At 39.9% G+C, this 25,428-nt stretch overlaps 1 protein-coding gene across 3 annotated transcripts in view; it reads right to left on the reverse strand.

Moving 5' to 3' along the window:
* CTPS2 (CTP synthase 2) overlaps window positions 1-25,428 on the reverse strand; it is a 149,022-nt gene that overhangs the window by 19,572 nt on the left and 104,022 nt on the right. For all 3 annotated transcript variants that reach the window (XM_069100689.1, XM_069100688.1, XM_069100690.1), the window contains exons 16-17: window positions 23,172-23,268; window positions 5,354-5,498 (exon numbers count right to left, since the gene is read on the reverse strand). In XM_069100689.1, coding sequence (XP_068956790.1) covers window positions 5,354-5,498; window positions 23,172-23,268 — 242 coding nt within the window. The remainder of the gene's footprint in view (window positions 1-5,353; window positions 5,499-23,171; window positions 23,269-25,428) is intronic.

Raw genomic sequence — 25,428 nt, forward strand, 5'->3', positions numbered from 1 at the left:
GGTTTTTTTTTAAGAAGTACTAAATAAAAGTAAATTATGATCTCTAAAACTGGGACCACTTCTCAATTTTTGTTTCAGGAGGGAAGGCAAGGCAACTGGGATTCAGTGATTTGCCCAAGGTCACACAGCTAGTACGTATCAAGTGTCTGAGGTCAGATTTGAACTCAGGTCCTCCTGACTCCAGGGTCAGTGCTATTCTCAATTTCTTAAATGAGGAAATGGTTTGCTCTGTATAATTCACACCACATATGAGTCAGGTAATATGTAACATGTAAAACATATGATGACAGTTAAGGAAGGGAGAAAGCGAAAAGGCTTTTTATTTATTTAAAGTGAAAAGCCCCTTTTGTTTGTATAAGCCTGAAATAGCATCTCCCTTTTAGGGTTGCTGTGAGGATAACATGGCATTTTGTGAAGTACCTTGCACACTTTAAAGTGTTATATAAAGGCTAGGTATTATAATCAACCATCTGGGTATGAGCCAGAGAATATGCAACCAACATCCTTTAACTCCTTTTAGGGGACCGTTTGTGGGCCAAGCTGAGTCTGGTGTGAGGAAGACCTAAGTTCAAATCAAGCCTCAGACACTTACCTAGCTGTGTGATCCTGGCCAAGTCACATAACCTCTGTTTGCCTCAGTTTCCTCAACTGTAAAATAGGGATGATAATAGCACCTACTTCCCAAGGTTGTGGTAAGGATCAAATGAGACATTTATAAAAATCATTTAGCATAATATCTGAAACAAAGTGGGCACTATATAGATTCTACTTTCTATCCCTCCTTCCCCCAGCAGTGAAGAGTTAACAAACAAGATGAAATAGAGAGCCTAGGGGCAGCTAGGTGGCACAGTGAATAGAGCATTGGCCCTGGAGTCAGGAGGACCTGAGTTCAAAATCAGCCTCAGACACTTAACACTTACTAGCCGTGTGACCTTGGGCAAGTCACTTAACCCCGGCTGCCCCTCCAAAAAGCAAAAAAAAAGAAAAGAAACAGAGAGCCTAATACTGCAGACTAAATGTAACCTCAATGACAACACTGAAGCTTCCTAGAATGAGACCTACCGTCCCTGAATAATGTAAGCTCCCTGAGGCCAGGGACTGTTTTGGGTCCCCAGTTTCCAGCATAGTGCCATGCTTGTTACACTGGATTAGAATACGGCTCTGAAAGGGTATACCTCACTCAAAAGAAACAGGATAGGTAATAGTGAGCGAGGGGGGAAGTGGCATTTTATATTTAGAAGATAAACTCAAGTGAAGAAGAGTGTTTTGAAGATCACCAGGGCTAGACACAGAGGTGACATCGTCAGCAGAGTGTACTACAGACCACTTGGACAAAAGAAGGAGAAGGAGTCTGGGAAACAGGTCACAAACCTGCCCCAGGAGCACAGCACAACCGTGAAAGAAGACTTCAGTTATCCGGTACCTGCTCAAGCTTTCATGCTGTCGGAAGCAGGGCAGTTAGTAATTTCCTGACTTTCCTTTGAGATAATCTTCCCTCAAAAGGTAGAGGAAGCAACAAGGGAACATTTTATTCTTGATCTGATTCCCACCTCTCATAGAGAGGAACGGGTTGTTGGAGTGAAAGTGATGAGGAAAGTGACCACTTTCTCCTTCAGTTTTTGATAGCAAAGGAGAAAGCTGAGAACAGTCTGACACATTCCCTAGGTTTTAGGAAAGCAATAAAATTCAAAGGAAAAACACAAAAAATCTCATGAACGAAAATCCTGTTACAGAATTCCAAACCAGGGGGATGGCAAGCTCTCAGAAATGAAATTCTAAGGAAATAGAAACAATTTTGATGCAAAAGGAGAGTTGTCTAAAGAGACTAAAGGGAATGCACAAAAAACATCAACCAACTTAGATCATAAATTGACATCTACAGGAGATCAAAGCATGGACAGATAACAAAAGATGGCACGTGTGGCATCATCATCACAGCTAACATTTATATAGCATTTTAAGGACCGCAAATGACTTCATCCTCACAACTCTACGACATAGGTAACATCATATCATACCATATATTGTATCATATTGTATTCTTAAATTATTAATGAACAATTGCTATTAATAGTATATGCTTATATAGTATATAGCATATTAATTATATGCTATATAATTAATATGCTTTTAATTATATATACGTGTATATGTATAGTATATATATTATATACACATACACACATATTTTTGTTACATCTGTTGTGCATGTATTATAAGCATGGTCCTGTAAGAACAGTGTCAAGAATACTAAAACCTTAGGATGTCATTAATCTGAGAGTCTGGTGAGGAGAGCTAAAGATAACAACTGGGACTTTTTAAAAAGTAAAAATAGGGTGAAGAGGAGATTCAAAGAAGGGGTGAAACTGCTGTCTGGAATGGTAAGATGATGAAGCTCCAGAAAGCAGGTGAAACTAATTTTGCTTCTGTTCTCCTTGCCAAACAGATTGATCTGAGGACTGGAAGGGATAAATAGGGAGTTAATACCCATAATAATGAATAATGACATGCTCATCCAATTTGCAAATGACATCAACCTGGGAGGGACCATTAACACTTTGGATTCCAGAGTCAGGATCCAAAGATCCTGACAGGCTATAACACTGGGCAAAATCTAATGAGCTGAATTTTAATAGGAATAAATTCAAAGTCTTACACTGGGCTTAAAAAATTACAAGCATAAGAGAAGTGAGGCACAGACAATAGCTCATCTGAAAAAGGTTCTAAGGATTTTAGTAGATCACAAGTTTAATGTGAGTGTGCAGCATGGTAAAGCTGAATTCACTGAGGCCCATCGTGAAGGAACAAGATGATAATTCTGCTGTGCTCTGCTCTGGTGAGACCACCTGTGAAATGCTGTGCTTAGCTGTGGACATCACATGTTAGAAAGGGCACTGACAAGCTGGAAAGTGTCCTGAGGACGGAGCCTTGAATTCAGACCATGTGAGGATCAGTTGGAAGAATTCAGGGATGGTGGGGTAGCCAGGTGGTGCAGTGAGTAAGAGCGCCGGCCCCGGTGTCGGGAGACCCAGGATCGGTTCCAGCCTCAGATATTTGGCTCCCACACAAAAAAATAACTAGCCGTGTAACCTTGAGCAAGTTACTTAACCCCAATTGCTTTAAAAAAAAAAAAAAGAATTCAGGGGTGGCTAGGTGACACAGTGAATAAAGCACCAGCCCTGGAGTCAGGAGGACCTGAGTTCGGATCTGGCCTCAGACACTTAACACTTACTAGCCATGTGACCTTGGGTAAGTCACTTTACCCCAATTGTCCTGCCTTCCCTCCTCCAAAAAGCAAAAAAAGAAAGAATTCATAATGTTTTACCTAGAGAACACTCCAGGAAGATATGATAGCTGTCTTCAAGTATGTGGACCATTACATGGAAGGGGGGTTATGTTTGACCCAGATAGTAGAACTAAGAGCCGTAGGCAGGAGTAACAAAGGGATAAATCTAGACTTGACAACAGTAAAAACAAAACCAAACCTTCCTAACTGGCAGAGCTACCCAAATATGGATGCTCCGCCTTAGGATTAGGGAAGGGCTTCCCTTCAAGCAAAAGTTTCATAAGCACTGACTGACTATGTCCTAGGAGGAATTCTATTTCAGGTCTTGGACTAGGGCACAGAATCTCCTCCTACTTCTGAAGCTGCGATGCTGTGAGCGTTGCCATCCACGTCTCTCAGTCAATGTCCTACCTATTTCAAGTTATCTCAAAGATGAGCCATTGCCTTACTTCGTAAGCAGTGAAATGATCCAATGCTGATACAGCATTTTCAAAGAAAACGAGGGACAGAATACAAGGGCTCTGCAATGACACGTGCCCAGAAAAGGTTGGTTTAGAGATGGGTCCTTTCTTTCCTTTCATTCTTAAATTATGACGAACAAGAGGCAAATGATTTTCATTTATAGTGTTGTAGCCATTGCGTATAATGTTTTCTTGGCTCTGTCCACTTCATTTTACATCAGTTCCTAAGTCTTCCCATCGTTTTCTTTATTAATCACATTCATCACTTCTCATAGCACAATAATCCATTATATTCAACTAATGAGATTTTGCCCAGTGTTATAGCCTGTCAAGGTCTTTTTGGATCCTGACTCTGGAATCCAAAGTATTAATGGTCCCTCCCAGGTTGATGTCATTTGCAAATTAGATAAGCATGCCATCATTCATTATTATGGGTCTCAACCATAATTTGTCCCTTCCAGTCCCAAAATCAATCCCTTTGGCAAGGAAAACCAAAGCAAAATGAGTTCTATGTGCTCTCTGTTCCCATTTGTCATCAACCACCATAGCTTGTCAGTCATATGCATAGTGCCCAATTCTTGGTGACCACAAAAAAGGGTGGTTATGAATATCTGGGTGTGTATGTAGCCTTTGTGAGAGCCCACCAGGGGAATCTCTTGGTCAAAGGGCCTGGACATTTTAGTCTCTTTATATGCATATTGCTTTCCAGAATGGTTGTACTGATTCACAGCTCCACAACCAAGCATTAATGCTCCTGTCTTTCCACAACCAATAATGTGGAACATTGACTATTTCCACCTTTTGTCATTTTGAAGAAGAAAATAACTTCATAATGATGAGTCTAAATATCAATCTGTTAAAAACTACAAATACTATGGTAGTAATACTTCAGGGACCTTTCATTTTGCTAATGTGGGCATAACCAACACAGACTATGATCCATCTGCTACTGACTAGACATATCCTGATATTTATTTAGCAAATATTTCTTATGTGCTATATATAAAGCACCACCTAGAGCTACAAATAACATACACACACATTTTTAAAAGGGCTCTGTGAGTTGTTGAGCCTCTCTCCATATTTAACTAGGCTGGTCCTCAAATTAATATACAGTCTATTCAAGTTTGCACTCCATCTTTTTCCATCTTGTGAGAACCTGTCAGAACTTGTGTGCTAGTCATGGCCTTCAAGAGTGTAGTCTTTAGGGGCGGCTAGGTGACGCAGTGAGTAAGAGCGCCGGCCCCAGAGTTGGGAGGACCCAGGATCGGTTCCAGCCTCAGATACTTAATACCTACAAAAAACCCTGGCCGTGTAACCTTGGGCAAGTTACTTAATTCCAACTGCTTAAAAAAAAAAAGAATGTAGTCTTTATTTTTATTTTTTGCAACACAGCTAATACAGAAATATGAAAGAAAAAATATATATAATCACCTCTGTGCCATGATGGGGCTTTAAAGAAAACTTTAATTTATTAATAACAGTAACTTCCACTAAAGAAAAATTCAAGTCTTTACTGACTGCCCTATTATGTATTAGTTAGGTGGAGAAAGCTCTAGAAATTAAACAGCAATTGTATCACTGTGGTAAACACTAAAAAAATTACCTTGGGGACAGTTTGCAGCCTTGTTGCAGATAGGCACTGAGTGTACCAGTGGCTGCAAGCAACAGACCCAGGTATGGAGGAGAAGGCTTCATTGGCCTAGAAGAAAATTCAGGATGGAACTGGACAGCAACAAAATAAGGATGATCTGAAACAAAAAGAGAACACATTTCAGCAAATGTTAAACCCTAACTTAAAGTTTTTACTCTCCAGCAAGGAGACAGCCACCATTTTACTGAATACATTTTAGCAAAACCAGTTTTCTAGGTAGTACTTCAAGTGATGAAACAAGGCACCAGTGTTGTCAGAGCAGAAGAGCTGCTGCAGAGCACGGAGGCAAGCCCAAAAAACAGACAGGCAGCAGGACTCTGCTCTCGCATTTCTCGGAAGAACTTTAGGCTTGACCACTTGACCTGAATTGTCATGGCCTTCAGATCAAGTTCACCTCACTCCTCATACTAAGGAATTCCTCGAGGCATTTACTGACACTAAGTTTCCTGACCAGCTCCTAACTTTGGGACAAGATCTGAATTTATCCAATGTGGTGCTGAACCTGATGGGCTTAGCTAGATTCTGACTGACCCCAAGAACATAGCAAAGTGATAGTTAATCTTGTCCCTTCCCCTTCAAGCTCCTTAAGAACCATAGCGATGGGATTGCACTCTGAACTCCTGTAAGGCCCTCTGGTTCCATAACCTCCAAACTCTACAACCTAAATTGTGGCATGTTTCATGATTCTTCATTCTCCTTATTTGGGGTGAGTACTCTGTCATGTGGATCACGACCCACCCATTCCTTCTCATTCTGTGTGATTCTAATTCATGGCATTCCATAGATGTCCACAGAGGAATCTCCCAAAGTAACAGTTTCTTCAGTAGGGACCAGTGGAGTTCTCTGTCTATTCTGTTAAGCAGTTTCCACCACTGTCTTATTTTGTATGGCATGATTAGCAAATCTTTTTTAAAAGCTTTTAAAAAAAACCTTTATTTCAGAGGACTGGTTTTGACAGAGTTAGCCCTTCTCAGCAATGCAAGGACCTAAAACAACTCCAAAGGACACACAATGGAAAATGCCAGCCACATCTAGAGAAATAACTATAGAGTCAGAATGCAGAATGAAGCAGACTATTTTCTTTCTCTTTTTTCTCTTTCTCATGGTTACTCCCATTCGCTATCATTCTTCTATGCAACATGACTAATGTGAAAATGTATATGTACAGCCCATATCAGACTGCAAGCTGTCTTGGGGAGGGAGAGGGAGAAAATTTAAAACTTATGGAAGTAAATGGAACTTTACTTGGGGAAACAACTAAGAGATTGTTTTTTTGTTGTTGTTATATGTTACAATCCTTAAATTTCAGCTTCTAGTGATGGGTTGCTACATGAAAGAATCAGAAAGTAATAATGTTGTGGGTACTGTTTTATAGCGTATTAGTGCAATCTGTCTCATCACAGCCAGAGACAGATTGTCTGAATAAATGGACCACTGTTCTGTTTACTTACAGCTATTTTGGAGACAAATTTATCCAATGATTTTCCCTGATACCATTATGATGAGAAAAGAGAGTAAAGAAAGGAGAGGGTAGTTTTGATCATGTACCTTTAATCAAAAGGGGGAGGGGAAAAGCCTCTGAAATAATGTTTTCTGCTTATTTGTTTTGAATTGAACCCTCATATTGGACCCAAAATATCCCTTTTAGCCCAACTGTGACATGTGGCAAATGATTTTTATAAAATGCTTAGCCTATGGCTGTGTGGAAGAGAAGCTCAAAAACTCCTGGGGATTTTTTTTAATGAAATAAATATTCTTCTTAGTCTACTTTAAAAATTTCAGTGTCTCACTATTGCTTTGAGTTCCTTTACAATTCTTGTGAAATTTAAAAATCCTCTATAGATATGTGTGGGATAAAGATCCCACAGACCCTTACCCAAATAAACTCAGAGGTTTCTCCAGGTAGAAACAGAAGCTTTTTATTCTAAAGACAAGTCTCACAAGAGTTGGGCATCACCTACTCCAGACAAGCCTGGTATAGGGAGGCACCCAGCAAGAGTCAAGAAAGCATTTATATACCCTTACACAAACAATTCTAGGAAATACCCCAAAAACCCTGAAATCCCCCTCCCACTACCCTCCTCCTACAGCTAGACCATCAATCCATTGGTGGGACTGTATAGCCTCACAGTCTATATTAGAAACCGGAAAGTCCCTCTTTACCCAATACAAAGCCTTATAGCTATAATTATGCATATTTAGCAGAAGGGGGCTGTCATAAGAACCCCTTACAGGAAAAAGCAAAGGGGAAGGGGCATACCACCTGATTTCAAATCAGGTGATTTACAAGAAAACGAAACTTAGGTTTTGGGGAGGTCTAGGACCTAGCTCAAGTTTGATGACTGTCTCCATTTTATGAGAATACTTTCACTCATCTCACACAGGTATATACTTTTGAAAAAAGCAGTAAAGGAGCAGCTAGGCAGCACAGTGCATAGAGCACTGGCCCTGGAGTTAGGAGGACTTGAGTTCAAATCTGGCCTCAGACACTTAACACTAGCTGTGTGACCTTGGGCAAGTCACTTAACCTCAATTACCCCTCCAAAAAGCAGTAAGCTGAGAATGCTCAAATAAAACTGAACCTTCAATTAAGAACATCTAATGCCTCTGCCTCTCTTCCAAGAATGGTAATAGCACCAATCAATGAACTGCCCTACAAGAACTACATCTATTAGTAACTAAAAAGCAAAGTTCAGCTTCATAATTCTGGTCAAAGCAGTAACCAATCACGCTACCAAAGGGCTGATGGTGAAAGATGTCTCCTGTCTCCAAGGAATAGCATTTCTAAAGCAACTCTGTGCCAGGCACAGTGTTAGGCCCTAGGGTTCCATCAGGCTGGGGAGCTGGGGAGAGAAACACAAGTATAGATATATAAGTAAAAGGAAGTCGAAGGAGGCAGGACAGTAGTAGTTGCAAGGATCAGAAAAGGCCTCACATGGGAAGCAAGCTTAAGCTGGGTCTTAATGGATGAAAGAGATTTTATGAGGTGGAGGTAAAGAGGGGAGGGAGTGAATTCTAGATATAAGGAACAGCTAATGCAAAGGTACAGATGGGATATGGAAGAGCGATTAGTGCTATTTGGGCATGGGGGCAGTTAGGTGACACAGTGAATAGAAGGTTGGGCCTAGAGTCAGGAAGACCTGAGTTCAAATCTGGCTTCTAACACTTACTGTGTAATCCTGGGTAAGTCACTTTACTGCTATTTACCTCCCAGGGCTATTGTGAGGATCAAATGAGATAATAATTGTAAAGGGCTTACAAACAGTAAGCACTATATAAATGTTAGCTATCATTAGTTAGTATTATTCATTGAAAAGGGCTTAGGATAATTTCTGGCACATAGTAAATACTATTTAAATTTCAGCTATTTTATATGAGAAACAGCCAAGAAAGCCAGTTTGGCTAGACTGTAGAATGTGGGATTTGTTGACGTACAGTCGTTTTCAGTTGTGTCCGACACTTTGTGACCTCATTTGGGGTTTTCTTGGCAAAGATACTGCAGTGGTTTGCCATTAGCTTGTTTTACAGATAAGGAAACTAAGGCAAAAAAGGGTTAAGTGACTTGCCCAGGGTGGCACAGCTAATAAGTATTTGAAGCCAAATTTGAACTCAGGAAGATGAATCCTTCCTGACTCCAGGCCCAGCATTCTAACCACTGTGCCATCTGGCTGCCCAGAAGGTGGGAAGGGGAGTTCTATAATGAGGATAAAAAGTAGGGGTGGGGCCAGGTTGTAAATAGCTTTACTAAAAGCCTAAAACAGTTTATGTCTTATTCTAGAGTCAACAGGAAATCACGGGAGTATACTGAGGGTATTGGGGAGCAGCAACACGTTAGACGAACACTATAGGAAAATCATTTTGACAGCTGTGTGGGGAAAGAATTGGAACAGGGAAAGATGTGACGAGGTGGTGAGAACCTGACCCAGGGTAGAAGCTGTGTGAGCGGAGAGAAGGGGACCTACGCTGACAGAAGTGATGAGATGGCGCAGAATGGTGCAGAAACATGCAGTGAATGAGCGAGAGCAGTGGAAGATGGCACTGAGAGTGCAAGCCTGGGTCCCTGGGATGGTATGACGATGCCATCAAAGGTACCAGGGAGGCTTGGAAAAGGGATGAGTGTGCTGAGAGGAGGAGGAGGAGAATAGAATCAATTCTGTTTTGGACATGCTGACTTTGATAAGCCAGTAGGATACTTCATTTCAATGGCCCAATAGGTAGATGGTGATAGAGGACTGGCATTTAAAAAAAAGAGGCTGCATGTACACATGTACGCTTGTCTGTTTCTTTCATGTGTGTGCACGCATGTATGCAAGTCCTCTGCATAGAAAGCATAACTAAACCCGTAAAAGCTGACGAATGAAAGTGTAGAAAAGAAAGAAAAGACAGAGAAGTGGGAGACTATGGGTGCAAAATAAGTACATTTTCAGATAAGGCTGATAAGCTGATCTAGACTGTATTTATCTCTCTACAAGGGAGGAGCACAAGGCACAGTAATCATTCAATAAATGCTTATTGGGGCGGCTCGGTGGCACAGTGAATAGAGCCCCGGCCTTGGCGTCAGGAGGACCTTTGTTCAAATACGGCCTCAGACACATGACACACTTACTGTGTGACCTTGGGCAAGTCACCTAACCCCAGCTGCCTTGCCTTACCCCCTCCAAAAAAATGAAAATAAATACTTAGTGATTGACTGACAAATGTTGATATTTATTCTAAAAGCGAGGTTGAACAGAAGCAATGTGATGGAGAGGAAAGGAAGGCAGCTTTAGAATTAGGAAGACCTAGGTTCTGCTCCTACCTCTAATACATACTGACTGTGTGACCCTTGTAAAGTTGTTTAACTTCTTAGTGCTTCCAGCAGCTCTCCAAGAATATAAACTGCATTAAAAAAAATTTTTTTTAATTTTTAAAAATTAAAAAAGTTAAAAAAGACTATAAGCTGCAGACCATTTGCTGATTTGCATTGGTAGGAGGATTTTTTCTCACCACTGAACTCCCTATACAGATAAAATCCAGGTCTGGACAAACAAATAATAATACTAATAATTAGAATTTATATAGTACTTGAAGGTTTGCAAAGCATTTTCATATATTTGATCCTCACAGCAACCCTTGTAAGGGTTTATCATAGCTGTAACTAACAAATAAAACTGGTTTAAATCTTCAGAAAAAACAATGTTCTACGAAAGGGGTTCTCTTTTTCAGATTCATTTTTCTTACTGTTTGTTAATTTTCTAACATTCTTTTTTTAAGAGTCCAAATTCTCTCTCTCCCTGCAATCTCTTTCCCACCTCTTGAGAAAGCAAGCAGTGTGATACCCATTATATATGCGATGTCATGAGAAACATATTTCTGTATCAGCCATGATACCAAATAAAAAATTAAAGTACAATAAATTTTTAAAAATCTATGCTTCACTCTATACTCAGAGTTCACCGGTCTCTCTGAGGCAGACAGCATTTTTCGTCATGAGTCCTTTGGAGTTGTCTTGGATCACTGTCTTACTCAGAGAAGCCAAGTCTTTCACAGCAGATCATCACTGTTGTTACTGTGTGCAACATTCTTCTGGTTAGAGACCAGTTCCTCGCCTTTCTACCCCTCTGGTGTTCTGGTGAAGCCAACATTAACATTTTTAAATGAATAAATTAAAATACTGCACAAGGATTATGAAAAAAGTGAATTATATTGTAATTTTGTCAAAATATATTTTTTTAAAGTTCATGAAAACCAGGTTAAGAACCTGGGTTCTAGGGTACAATTTAGAGATCACCATGAAAGGCAGACAACAGATAAAGGTAAAAGACAGAATCCATTCAACAGGGAGGAAAGGGTTAGCTCTCACTGAAGCATTTTTTATATATAATGTGTTGACAATGTAATCAGAAAAACTGAAAATGCTAGCTGGGATGAGAATGACTGCTTAGAGAAATTTTAAATATCATGTTTCTATCACCACAGGAGAGCACATCTGGCAAGCTGGTTTCTCCCTATTAGCAGATGGGAAAGCAGAGCTGATGCAAAGAAGGAGGGAAAGGAAATAAACATTTATTAAGCACCTACTGTGTGCTTTTACAAATTCGATTTACAACAACCTTGGGAGGCAGGTGCTATTATTATCCCTATTTTACAGATGAGGAAACTGAGGCAGACAGAGATTAAATTATTTGCTCAGGGTTATATAGCTAGCAAATATCTGAGGCCAAATTTTAAATCAGGTCTTTCTGACTCTAGATGCAGCCCACTGTGCCACTTAACTGTCTCTAGGTAGAGAAATTTCACAGCTTCATCCAATATATTCCCTAAGGGAGTATCAATCAATCAGCTAGTCAATAAACATTTATTAAGCTCGTATTATATGCCAGCACCATGCTAAGTGCTAGCAATACAAATAAAGGCAAAAGACAGTGCCTGTTCTCAAGGAGCTCATGAGGGAGACAATATGCAAACAGCTGTGTAGAAACAAGCTATATATGGGATAAATTGGAAATAATAGTGGGAAGAGGTACAGAAAAGGTTTCTGGGAGAAAGTGGGATTTTAGTTGGGGCCTGAAGGAAGTCAGTGAAGCCAGTAGGCAGAGATGAGGAGGGAAGGCATTCCAGGCATGGGAGACAACTAGAAGAAATGCCCAAAGCTGAGAGATGGAATAGTCAGGAGGCCAGTGCTACTAAATCAAAGAATATGTGTTGGAGAGTAAGGGGTAAAAAGACCGGAAAGGCAGGAGTGGGCTCAGTTATGAATGGCTTTGAACATCAGAGGATTTAAGATTTTATTCTGGAGGTAACAGCTTAAATTTTTAAAATTTTCTTACCAAACACTGATATGCCAGTTTTCTTTTAAATATGTTTGACAAATTCATGCAATTTTTTAAAACAGGGACACCCACTGAGGAGTAAGGCCGGGGAATTCATTCAGCAAATATGCCAAGTCTAAAAAGAAACTGGCAGCAGAGGGCTCAACGAAGAAAGAAAACACTTCCAGGTCTTGCGGAACCAGGACTGGTGAGTTGACTTGGCCACATCCATACTCTGTGCCTACCCTGTCTTCCCATAAACATTGTATCTGTGGGAGAGTACAGCCCAGATTTATAGAAGGAATGCTTTACAGTTCCTGTTTTTACTGCATCATTGTCATGTACTATAAAGGACACTAGCCTGGCCTGGCCTTGCCGTGAGTGCTTGTGGCAAACACTGACATGGTGGTCAGAAGAAGCGATACAAGGACACTCTCAGGGTCTCTCTGAAGAACTCTGGAACTGATTGTGTAACATGGGAGACGGCAGCAAAGGCTTATCCAGCATGGCATGCCCACATCGGAGAAGGTGCCAAGCAGAACTGAAACTCAAAAGAAACGTGAGATGCCCAAGTATTCACATGGACTGTCTGTGCCTGACCGGTGGTGTAACATTCTGAGCTTGCACTAGTCTCATCACTCACGGTTGGACTTAATGTCATCTGACCCTAGCGTAGTGATGTCATTTTGGTCTCTTTGAGAATGAAGGACAACCACCCGAGGGAATGTGACTTGGAGTCAGGAAAACCTGGGTTCAAATCCTACCTTGGAGTTGTTGAATCTCTCAGTGTTACAGGCAGCATGCTTCAGGCAGAGCCAGCCGGCAGAACTCTCCTAACATTCCTCTCTAGAGAACTTTAAAACAATGCCTCAAAACATATTTTGGAGCAGCAGAGCCGACAAGAAGTCATAGTGAGATATTTTTCCAGTCTAAAAAAGACTTGAGAGGCAGGCAGGAGATGTCTGTAACAATGGGCTGGAGGCCTGGGGGAGGGCTGTCTAGAGCCCAGATGGGCAAAGACGCCAACTACTACAGCAGCCACAGCTCCAAGAGCTCTCAGCCCCGACAACGTAAAAGGGTCAGAAGATTACAGAGGACCCTTTGCTGGCACTGGATTCAGGCGGCACTCATTGGCACTCTACTGCCCATAAGCAGCTCTGGGTCACAGTTCCAGAATAGAGAGCAGCACTGGTGATCAATCACAAGGTCACAGGGCCAAAGCAAAGAGAAGCATTAGCATGGACAAATCTAGAGGATCAGGGATGCATCCTTGGTAAAGACCAGAGCCCGGATCAGGAGAGCAGTGATCACACCTCTCCCAGGATCACACTGCCCTGGAAGCACCAAAAACCGGCAGACTCCCCAGAACTAGCTCTGAAAACAACAGCACAAAAAAAAGCTGAAGCTTGGGACAGTGCCTCCCTACTCACAGATGAGCAGAGCCCCTTGAACATGAAGTTCAAAGCTGAAAAATAAGCTGCAAAAATGAGAAAACAAAAAAAGTGACCATAAAAAGCTACTACAATGGAAAGATTAAGACAAAAACTCAGAAGACAACAATGTGAAAATAGCTACAAACAAAGCCTCAAAGAAAAATGCTAACTGGACTCAAACACAATGCTGGAGGGGATGAGGGAAAAATAGGTATGCTAATAAATTGCTGGTAGAGTAGTGAACTGGTCCAACCATTCTGGACAATAATTTAGAACTAAGCCCTTTAAAACTGTACATACTATACACATCCTCTGACCCAGCAATACCACTGCTAGGTCTGTATCAAAGGAGATCAAAGGAAAGGAAAAAGGACCTTTACATACAAAAAAATTTATAGCCGTTCTTTTTTTGTGGTGGCAAAGAACTGGAAATTGAGGGGATGCGCATCAAATGAGGAAAGGCTAAACAAGTTGTCACATGACTGTGATGAAGTACTATTGTGCTATAAAGAAAGGAGAGGAATGGTTTCAGAAAAATACACAAGACCTCTATGAACTGATGGAAAGTGACGTGAGAAGAAGCGAGAAAGCACAGCAATATCACAACGACGATCAACTGCAAAAGACTCGGCTATTCTGATCAATGCAATGATCTAAGGCAATCCCAAAGGATTCATGACAAAAAAAATGCTAGCCACCTCCGGAGAAAGAACTGATGAACTCTGAGTGAAAACTCAAGTCTAATTTTCTCTTTTGATTTTCCTTGCACTTACAAAAAATCTGTCACTTAACCCCAACTTCCCTCCAAAAAGCAAAAAAAAAAAAAAAGTCTGGCAAATATGGAAATAAATGTTTTGCAGAATTTCACACGTATAATTGACACCCTATTGCTTGCCTTCTTAGTAGGTGGGGGAGAAGGGAGGGAGAGAATTTGGAACTCAAAATTTAAAAAGGAAAGAACGTTAAAAATAAATTAATAATAATTTTTAAAAAGATTACATGTTTCAGGGCAAGAGCTGATCTGAGCTGGTAGGGAAATTTCCAAGCACTGGTGAAATAACAGGTCCGGTACAAACAAAAAAATTCCATTTTTAATGCTGAATTGGAATTGGAAGAGACATCCCACCTGTGAGACCTACTAGCTGTAGGGCAATGAGCAAGTCACCCAACCTCTCCTAGACTCAGTTTTCTCATCTATAAAATTCAAATAGGAATAATCATACCACTCTAGTATCTTTTGCCAAGAAAACCTCAAATCGGGGTCATGATCAGTCGAATATACAATTGCAACAACTGAAATTACACAAATTATATCTATATTATTTACCACCCCCAGCTTGTAAGGACTAAGAGTGATAATATGTATATAGCACTTTATAAACCTTAAAGTTCTAATATAAATGTTAGCTATTTTTACTAATATTATTCCCTAGTCACTTTAAGCATTATTTCCAACTAAACTGTAAGATTAAGAGCAAGAGCCAATGTCTTCTGCTTCCATTGTATTGTCCATATGGCCTCATACTGCACTGTGTGATCAACACAGACTGAATTAAAAACTACATAACATTTCAGTCTAAAAGACTTTCTCAGTGATCCCACAGGAATGAGGACTGGTTATGTCATTGAATATAAGAGTCCGAACACCACAGCACTATAATTAGCTCATCAAAAACAATCAGCTTATGATCTCTATTTCTTTCAATGTGCCCATAGAATGTTTATTAAATTTTTAAGACCTTTACACCACTCAGTTAGAGAGTACATGAAATATGTATCATTTTTTAAACTAAGGTCTAAGCCTTTTTTTTTATCTGAAGCCAAAGGAAACTAAAATTTTGAGGCAAGGATAATACTTTTAGTATAGTGTACTCTAGAGAGGGAGAGGTAGTAGATAATAAAAAAAATAAAGCAGAAAAATATCACTCATTTCAAACCAAATATTCAAGAATGCAAAAGATCAACATCTCAGATCCTTTGCAGCTTATAGTTAAGCTTTATCAGAAAATAATTTTTTGGAAGTCAAGTATGTTGGTGCTAGTTTGATGTACACAAAAAAACTTGGCTTGCCAAGAAAGGATTTTGAGGACACAAAATGCTATAACTGACTTGTCTTTTACTATGATGAAGGATTTTCAACATTTTAAAATACCTCCTATATGTCGTCTGCCACACCAGGCATAGGGCTGAATCATAATGGGACCCACACTCTAGGAGCTTCTTTTTTTTTGCAGGGCAGTTGGGGTTAAGTGACTTGCCCAAGGCCACATGGCTAGTTTTTGTGTTAAGTGTCTGAGGCCAGATTTGAACTCAGGTCCTCCTGACTCCAAGGTCGGTGCTCTATTCACTGTTACACCTAGCCGCCCCGACTCTGGGAGCTTCTTACAAAAGATACAGAACCCAAAAAATTATTGCAGGCCCACCTCCCACAAGGCATTCTTTCAGGTAGTATTAAATCAGACATCAAGATGAAATAAAGGCCAAGTCTTACTTTAAGTGTTTCTGGTACCTTTTAGAATAGAGAGGTAAATCCCTACAGAAATGGGTTTCAGAGAATTAGGCTTTGTCAATCCTTCTAGAAGGATAAGTGAATTCTTCAGTTGTAGTCTGCTGGGCTTTTCTTTACCTTAAAACTAAACATAACAACCTGCTGATAATTAGTTAATATTACAGAACTAAGTAAGTGAATTGGTACGTCTATGTTTCCCAGATGCATTTATGATTTTTTTTTACCATACTGGCAATAACAAGGCTTGGATGTAAACACTGAAGGTCCAAATCAGTGCAGTGCTGTCAGGAGTGTATTCTAGTCATAACCACAGGTTAAGAGAAGGAAGGAAAGCCACAAGAATCTCTGAAGTAGATTAAAAACCCTGCGGGTGCATATCCTCAGACATCCTCCTTCTGCATACAGTACTGCCATTCAATTCATACTTTCCCATTTGTACTGTGTGATTAAGAAGAAGCATGAAAAGGAAATGGAAGATTCTTGGGCAATTAAAACACCAGGGATTCAACTCTGGACTCAAAATGAATCTACCCTTTCATTCAAAAGTACTCCCAATTCTTCCAGTCTCTTCCCTTATGCTGGACTCATTTCCTCAATGGGTAGCAAACACCCACCCCTTCTCACTCTCCCAGCCTCAGTGATACTGAATCATCTTCCCTCCTCTCCACCTCCTACTGCGCAGCCTTTCATTCCCCCCTTTCTCGAGCCCACACATCCCATTACCCCACTCCAAACTGCTCGTGCCTTCCACTGTGTCCCTCTGGAACTCCTCCATAGCTGACAAACTTCCCTCAGCTTAGACCTCTTCTTCTCCTGCTCCCCCATCCTCTGACACTCAGAGACCTGGCTTCCCCAGATGACACAGCAGCCCTGGCTGTTATTTTTTCATTATTGGTTTTATCTTCTCTCACACTCACTGGCTGCAAGATATATATAAGAATATTCCCTTTGTCACTTCCAGGCTCTCTCCCTACTCCCATCACTCATCACTGTCATTCCTCCCGAGGTTTTCCTGTTGTTCACTCGTTTTTCAGTCATGATTCCTAATGAAGGAGTTTGCCGTTTCCTTCTCCAGCTCATTTTACAGATGAGGAAACTGAGGCAAACGGGGTTAAGTGAGTTGCCCAGGGTCACACAGCCAGGAAGTGTCTGAGGCTGGATTTGAACTCAGGTCTTCCTGACTCCAGGCAAGGTGCTCTATCCACTAGGCTATCAACTCTATCCAAATTTTTCTCCCAATTCTGATCCTGGTGGCTGGTATTGGTATCTCCCAATCGCCAGAATACTGTCACTCAGGGGTGTGTGAGAGCCGGCTCAAATTATTATTGTTGTTGTGTTGTGTTGTGTTGTTGCTGTTGTAGTTCATCATTTCAGTCATGTCTGACTCTGTGACCTCATCTGGGGTTTTCTTGGCAAAGGTACTGAAGTTGTCTGCCATTCCCTTCTTGAGTTCATTTTACAGATAAGGAAAATGAGGCCAATGAGGTTAAGTGACTTGCCTAGGGTCACACAGCTAATAAGTGTCTTGGGACCAGATCTGAAGTCCTGACACCAGGCCCAGCACTCTACCCACTGTGCCACCTAGCTGCAGCGTCATCATTAGCAGCAGCAGCAGAAGCAGCATCTAGTACCTGATTTAGCACCAGGCACCATGCTGACCTCTTTACAAATGCTGCCTCATTTGATCCTCACAACAACCCTGGCAGATAGACCACGCTATTATTATCCTCATTTCACAGATGAGGAAATGGAGGCAGAGACATTAAATGACTTGCCCAAGGTCACACAACTAGTAAGTGTCTGAGGCTAAAACTGAACTGTTTTCCGGACTCCATCCCCAGTGCCGCCGGATGCCTGTGGATATCTAAAAATCAGGGTTTGATTTATTGCTTTGTTGACTGTCTAGACTTTGAAAAGTGATAGAAAAAAAGTTAATACTGCAGATTAAATTTAAAAGTGTGTCCTGCATATGCTTTGTTTTTGCCAGAGAGACAGATGTTAAATGTTTACCAGCAGGTCGCTGTTCTCCTTTCTCAATGAGTTAAGTGCCTGAATCACAATCTCTCTCCCCACCCCAACAAATACAAAATACTTTAACCTCTCAACTCCCACGACCTATTCTTCCCTTCTACCTCAGCTACACCCACTTTTGATCTTGTCATTACCCACAATTACACCCCAAGGCTCTGTCCTAGGCCCTCTTCTAATATCCCCATATGCTCACTCTCTCATCTGGAGACTTGATTAGTTGCTGGGATACAACTACCATTTTTATGTAGAAGAGAGCTTTAAGATTTACTAAGCACTTTCCAAAAGCTCATCACAACAACCCTGGGAGGAAGGTACTGCTATTATCCCCATTTTACAGATGAGGAAACTGAGGCAAGTGACTTGCCAGGGTCACACAGGTAGTGACTATCTGAGGCCAGATTTGAACTCAGGTCTTCCTGACTCCAGGTCCAGCACTCTACCTACCAGGGCCCTAGCTATAGCAGTAACATAAGAAAAAGAAATTGAGGGGAAATTATATAGTAAAGAAGAAACAAAATTATCTTTTTTTTCAGATATGATAGTCTACTTGGAGAACCCTAGAGATTCAACTAAAAATTTAGTGAAAATAATTATCTTCAATAAAGTCACTTTACAAAATACACCCACAAAAATAACCAGCCTTTCTGTATATTACCAACAAAACTTAGCAAATAGAAAAAAATTCCATTCAAAATTTTACAAAATGAAAAAAACATATATCTAGAAGTCCACTTACCAAGACACACAAGAATTAAAATTTATACAAAATTAAATATTCTTTAAAGAAAAAAAGGAAGATAAATAATTGGAAAGGAATCTGTGGTTCATGGTTGGGTTTGGCTAATATAATAAAGATGACAATACTAGCTAAATGAAATTTATAGATTAAGCACCAAAACCATCAAAGCATCAAAGGCTTACTTTACAAAACCAGACAAAATAACAACAAAATTCATCTGGAAAAACAAAAGATCAAGAATCTCAAAGGAATAAAAAAAAATTAAAAAAAAAGAATCTCAAGGGAAATCACGAGAAACAAGGGAAAGAAGGGGACCTCCCAGTAGTGCTACTTATCAAACTATGCTACACAAAGGGATAACCATCAAAATCATTTGGAACTAGTTAAAAGATGAGAGTTGATAAGTAGAATAGATGAGGTATGCAAGATCCAAAATGAAAGAACAGAGATAGGGACTCATTTAACAAAACTTCAACAAATTTTGGAAAGTAACCTAGAACAAATTAAGGTTAGATCAACATTTCACACCTTATACCATAATAAGCCTTAAATGAAAAAAAAAAAAAGAGACCTAAATATAAAAGGGAATAGCACACACATTGGAGGATAATGGAAGGAAAGAGCTTTCAAAACTCTGCATACGGGAAAAAAATCTTGACCACATTGAAAAACAATGGACAATTCTAATTATACAAAACAGAGAAGCAATGCAACTAGAATTAAAAGGGAAATATTTACCTGGGAGAAAAGGCGTCAAGCTTCTCTGATAAAGATATGACATCTAAAATGCATAAGGTATAGATTCAAATATATAAGAATAAGAGCCGTTCCCCAATAGGTAAATGGTGAAAAGATATGAACAAGCAATTCTCAACATCAGAAATTGATAAAATTTTATCAGGGGAAATTATATTAAAGAGGTATTAACATCTGCCTTGCTGCTAAAATCTAAGGGCCATAAAATTTTTCCATCTGACCTTCAAGCTGAAACCTTCCATGTGTGTTGTCTCTCCCACTGAAATGTGAGATTCCTGAGAGCATGGAGTTTTGTCTCACTTTTCTAATTCTATACCCAACATTTAGCACAGTGCCTTGTACATAGTAAGCATTTTATTTATTTAGTCATTCATTCTCAAAAGAAAAAAGCAAACCATCAACAACTATATGAAAAAATGATACAAATCATTAATAATAAAAGAAATGCAAACTAAAATAACTCTGAAATTCCATCTGACACCCATCAAATTGGAAAAGATGCCAAAAAGGGAAAATGACAATTGTTGGATGGGCTGTGTGGGAAGAGAGGTGTGCTAAGGCATTGTTGGTGGAGCTGAAGATTGTTTTAACCATTTGGGGAAGGTAATCTGAAACTATAACCCAAAAATCACTAAACTGTGCATACCCTTTGATCCAGTAATAGCACTACTAGGAATATACCCTAAAAAAAAGATCAAATAAAAAAGAAAAGGACCTATATGTACCAAACTATTTCTAAAAACACGATTTTAACAAACAGCAGGGAAAAAAGTGGGTGCCCATCAATTATGGAAAGGCTTAACAAATTATGGTAGATGAGTGTAACAGAAATGTGTAAGTGCCTAAGACATGATGAAAGGGATGGTTTCAGAAAAACCTGATAAGATTAGTAGGAAATGCAGAGAACTGTGACGTGAAGAGAAGACAGGGAACTATTTACACAATTACCACAACATGTAAAGGAAAATAATTCTGTAACACTAAAGAACCCTGATGAATACAAAGGTTAGTCACAGCACTAATAAATTAAAGATGAAGCTTGCCTTCTGTCTATACGTGTGTGTGTGTGTGTGTAGGTGGAGAAATGATGGGCAATAAGCCCAAAAGAAGACATACATTTTCCAGACCTGATTGATACAACATAAATTTGTTTGCTTAATCATACTTATATGTTTCAAAGAAGGGTTTTTATTTTGGGGTGGAATAAGAGAGAGTGAGAGTGATATTAAAAAAGAATGAAAGAGAATCAATGAAACATTTAAAAAATACACAGAAGAGAGAAGGAAGTTCAGAAGGAGACACAAAGGACAGTGTTGAGACAACTCCATTAAATTTAATATAGATTTTAAAATTCAAACTATACAAAATAGATACGCAATTTTACAAACAATCCTGTTTTCTGGCTTTCATTGTAGGTGGAAATGTTCATATTTGTTGCTGATCGCTTAATAAAAAAACTTAAAAGAATAAAACTGATAAGGAAAGAAAAGTCTTCTCAATCCTTTCCCAGTCAAACTTTTCTGTCAAGGACACCACTATCCTTTCACTCTCCAAGGTTCATAACTTTGAACATATCCTTGAATTCTCACTCTCTTCTCACCCCACGCATACGATCAAATTGCCAAATCCTGCTATTTTTACCTCCATAACCAATTTCTCTTGCCCCTTCTCTCTACTCAGTTACCAGATTAGTTAAGGAGCTAGTTATTTCCGTACTACAGTGACCTCCTAATTGATCTCCCTACTCCCATTCCAACTGCCCTCCCTAAGACTTGCCCCAATCTAATCCATCTTCCACATAGCTATCAAAGTGATTTTCCTGAAGCAATGGACCTGAACACGACTCCCCTATTCAAACTCTAGCAGCTCCATCTTGTCCTTTGGTTGTTTTTTTTTTTTTTTGAATGCAGTTGGGACTATTAAATGACTTGCCCAGGGTCACACAGCTAGTAAATGTCTGAGGCCACATTTGAACTCAGGTCCTCCTGACTCCAGGGCTGGTGCTCTACCTACTTCACCACCTAGCTGACCCCATCCCACATTGCCCTTTGGATAAACGATAAGCTCCTCTATTTGACTTTCAAAGGCCTTTACAACTTGGTCCCAACTTATTTTTTTCTAGCCTCATTATATCTTATATTTTACTCCCCTTCCCACACTCTATGGTCTAGCAAAATTGGCTTTTTTTTGCTTTTCATCTCTTGGCCTTCTGCCAAGCATGGAAATGCCCTCTTCACCTGTGCCTCATAGAAGCTCTCACTTACTTCAAGACCCAGCTGAAACAGCCTCGTACACAAAGTCCAGTCCTCCACCTGCTGGTGGCCTTCCTCACTAATACCTTATACTTAATCATCTTATATTTATTTAGGATTTGGTCTATATGTACAGTGACTTCATCAGTAGAATATTAGGTCCTTCAATGCAGGCATTATTGCATTTTTGTATTTGTTTACACAGTGCCTATCTTTATACCTGACACATAGCAGATGACAACTCAGAATATGTAAGAAATGTTACTAAACTATTGATAGCCTTTCACCCAGCAATCCCACAGCCAGCAAAACCCAGCTTATAACTGAGATTTTCAGATAACAAAATATTCACATTAGCACCCTCCGTCTAGGTAGACAAAAACTGGAAGCAAAACAGGTGTCCATCAATAATGGAATAGCTGAAGAAATGTTAATATATGGATTTGGTAGAATATTCTTTTTTCTTTTCTTTTCTTTTTTTAAAGCAATTGGGGTTTAGTAACTTGCTCAAGATTACACGGCCGGTTATTTCTGGGTGGGTGCTAAGTGTCTGAGCCCAGATTCAATCCCTAGGTCATCCTGACTCTGGGGCCGGTGCTCTTACTCGCTGTGCTACCTGGCTGCCCCTTGGTGGAATATTCTTGTACCATAAGAGAATAGAAATATAAAGAATTCAGGGAAACATGGAAAGAACTGTATAAAGTGATACAAAGTAAAAAAGCAGAACCAAGAGACTAAGGACTAAAAAACAATAAAGCAAATGATAAAAACACTAAAAAAGAACTGAGCTCAAGAACAGCTACAATGAATCATCTCCACCTTGAGGAACTAGGAAGGAAACACATTTTGCTCTTCTCGGTAGATAAATGGAACACTGTATAAATACATACATATATACATATACACATACATATATATACATATATATGCATACATATACACACACATATAATGTCAGCCATGGTGGCTGTGTCAATTGGCTTTGCTTAAGTCCTTTTATTTTTTACAAGAAAAATTTAATGGGTCCAGGGCAAGGGGGGAGAGGGAGGACAGGGGATGAAGGGGGTAGAATTAAAGAGAAATGAGCATGATATAAAAACATAAAAGCACAGTAAAAGCTTTTTGAGGTTGGGAAGGGGGGAGAGATAGAAAGAGAGAGGAGAGAGAGACAGAGACAGACAGACAGAGACAGAGAGGGACAGACAGACAGACAGAAAGAGAGAGATTTGGACATTTCAAAGCTTACCAAGCCTACTTACTTGACAATTCAATGATCTCCATTCTTTCTCCTTCAACATCCCGACCTACAAACTTCAAACCTTTCTCTTCAAATTGCTGGATTAATTCCGGGTTAACCTGGGGGGAAAAAGAGAACTCAAATTACTTGAGTAGCATCATGGCATCAGAAGTCATTTAACTTTGGCTGTATCTAGATTTCTGCATTCTAGCTAGAAAACTAAAATGATAACTTATCTCCCTCACGTGACTACTGAAATGGCATACCTTCCGCTAACATCTATTTCGCTCTTGTTAGATAATGCAATCATGAACATAATCAGATTGCCCCTTGGTGCCAGGCTTCCCCTGTGCAAGATGAAGAAACTCTGTGAAGTTAAAAGTCAATGTGCTATAAATAGAAAAATTCCTGGATTTATTGATCTCTGTTCAAATCCTGCCATTCATTCAAATCTTGCCATGCCCCTCCATGACTTTGCGTAAATCACTTTACTTACCTCTCTGTTTTCCATCTTTAAAACAAGAGGATTTTGAATGAATGGCCTCTAAAGTCCTTTCTGGTTCTAAATCATATCAACTCATCAAGGCAGTGAACTAAGGATGGAAAATGGAGCCATGGTGTTTACCTAGAAGGTATATCCACTACAGGTACAGTGAATGCTGAAATAGTCTATACGCTAATGTCAACAGGCTACGTGCATGCTTACAAAACACACACACATTCTTCTAGAATTTATTTCTGGTAAAGAGTAGGAAGAAGGGAATTGTCCCAACCTCTGAACTGTCTGTTCGTTTACTCTCAACTCTGAGGCAAAAGCAGACAGTGTATTTCTTCTTCACCACTATTAACATCATCATAATCAATGATATTAATTAATTACATTATTAAATACAAATGGGCATTTATAATGTATTGTGTTATATATAATGTATGAATAATAATTATTATTATTTTTAAAATAAACATTGATTAAGAACTTACTATGTCCCAGGCACCATTCTAAGCATTAGAAATACAAAGAAAGGGGAGGCCAGGTGGCACAGTGATAGATCAGTGGTCCTGGAGTCAGGAGGACCTGAGTTCAAATTCAACCTCAGACACTTAACACTTAACAAGTGTGACCTTGGGCAAGTCACTTAATCCCAACTGCCCTGCCTTCACCCCTCCAAAAAGCAAAAAAAAAAAAAATTACAAAGAAAGGCAAAAGACACCCCTGTTGTCAAGGAGCTCACAGTCTAATGGAGGAGACAATATGAAAACTATATCTATCTATCTATCTATCTATCTATCTATCTATCTATCTATCTATCTATCTATATATATATATCCAAGCTATGAACAGGACAAGCTGGAAATAATCAGGGGAAGGTACTGGAAGTAAGAGGAAGCAGGAGAGGCTCCCTGTAGATGATGGGATTTTAACTGAGACTTCAAGGAAGTCAGAAGGTAGAGCTGCAGAAGGAGAGAAGTCCAGGCAAGGGACAGCCCAAGAAAATGCCCAGAGGTGGGAGACAGAGTATCTGGGTCAGGAAACAGCAAGGAGTAAAATGTCACTGGAGTACAGAGGACGTAGGGAGATACAGGGCACAAGAAGACTGGAAAGGCAGAGGGTCCTAGGTCTGAATGCCACATAAGGGTTGTACAGTAGATCTCGGAAGAAACAAGAAGTCACTGGAGTTTATTGAATAGGAGAATGACATAGACGGTAAGACCTAGGCTTTAGAAAGATCACTTAAGGGCAGCTAGGTGATGTAGTGGACAGAGTACTAGCCCTTGAGTCAGGAAGACCTGAGTTCAAATCCAGCCTCAGACAATTCTTAGCCTGTGTGACTCTAGGCAAGTCACCTAACCCTGATGTCCTGCCAAAAAATTCTTTTAAAGAAAGATCGCTTAGCCAGATGGTTAGAGGATGGACCGAAGTGGGGAGAGACTTGGAGTAGACTGACTAACCAGCAGGCTACTGCAGTAGCCCAAGTGTGAGGTCATGAGGATCTGCACCACTGGGGAGGCAATGTCCTAGGAGAAAAGGGGATTTTGTGAAGGTAAAATAAATAGGACTCAGCAACTGATTTGGACATGGGAGAGGTAAGAGAGTGATGCTGAAGCTGTGAGCCTGGGCAACTCAATGAATGGCGGAACCCTCCACAGTAATATGAAGTTTGGAAATGGGGAGGTTTAGGGGAAAAGATAATAGAAATTTTGGACGTGTTGAGTTGAGGACATCTATAAGCCATCCAATTCACGACGTCAATAAGCAATTAGAGATGAGAGACTAAAGG

The sequence above is a fragment of the Petaurus breviceps genome, unplaced genomic scaffold (genome assembly GCF_028583685.1).
Source record: "Petaurus breviceps papuanus isolate PSGF00001 unplaced genomic scaffold, PetGlider_PUasm1.0 419, whole genome shotgun sequence".
NCBI classification, from domain to species: domain Eukaryota; kingdom Metazoa; phylum Chordata; class Mammalia; order Diprotodontia; family Petauridae; genus Petaurus; species Petaurus breviceps.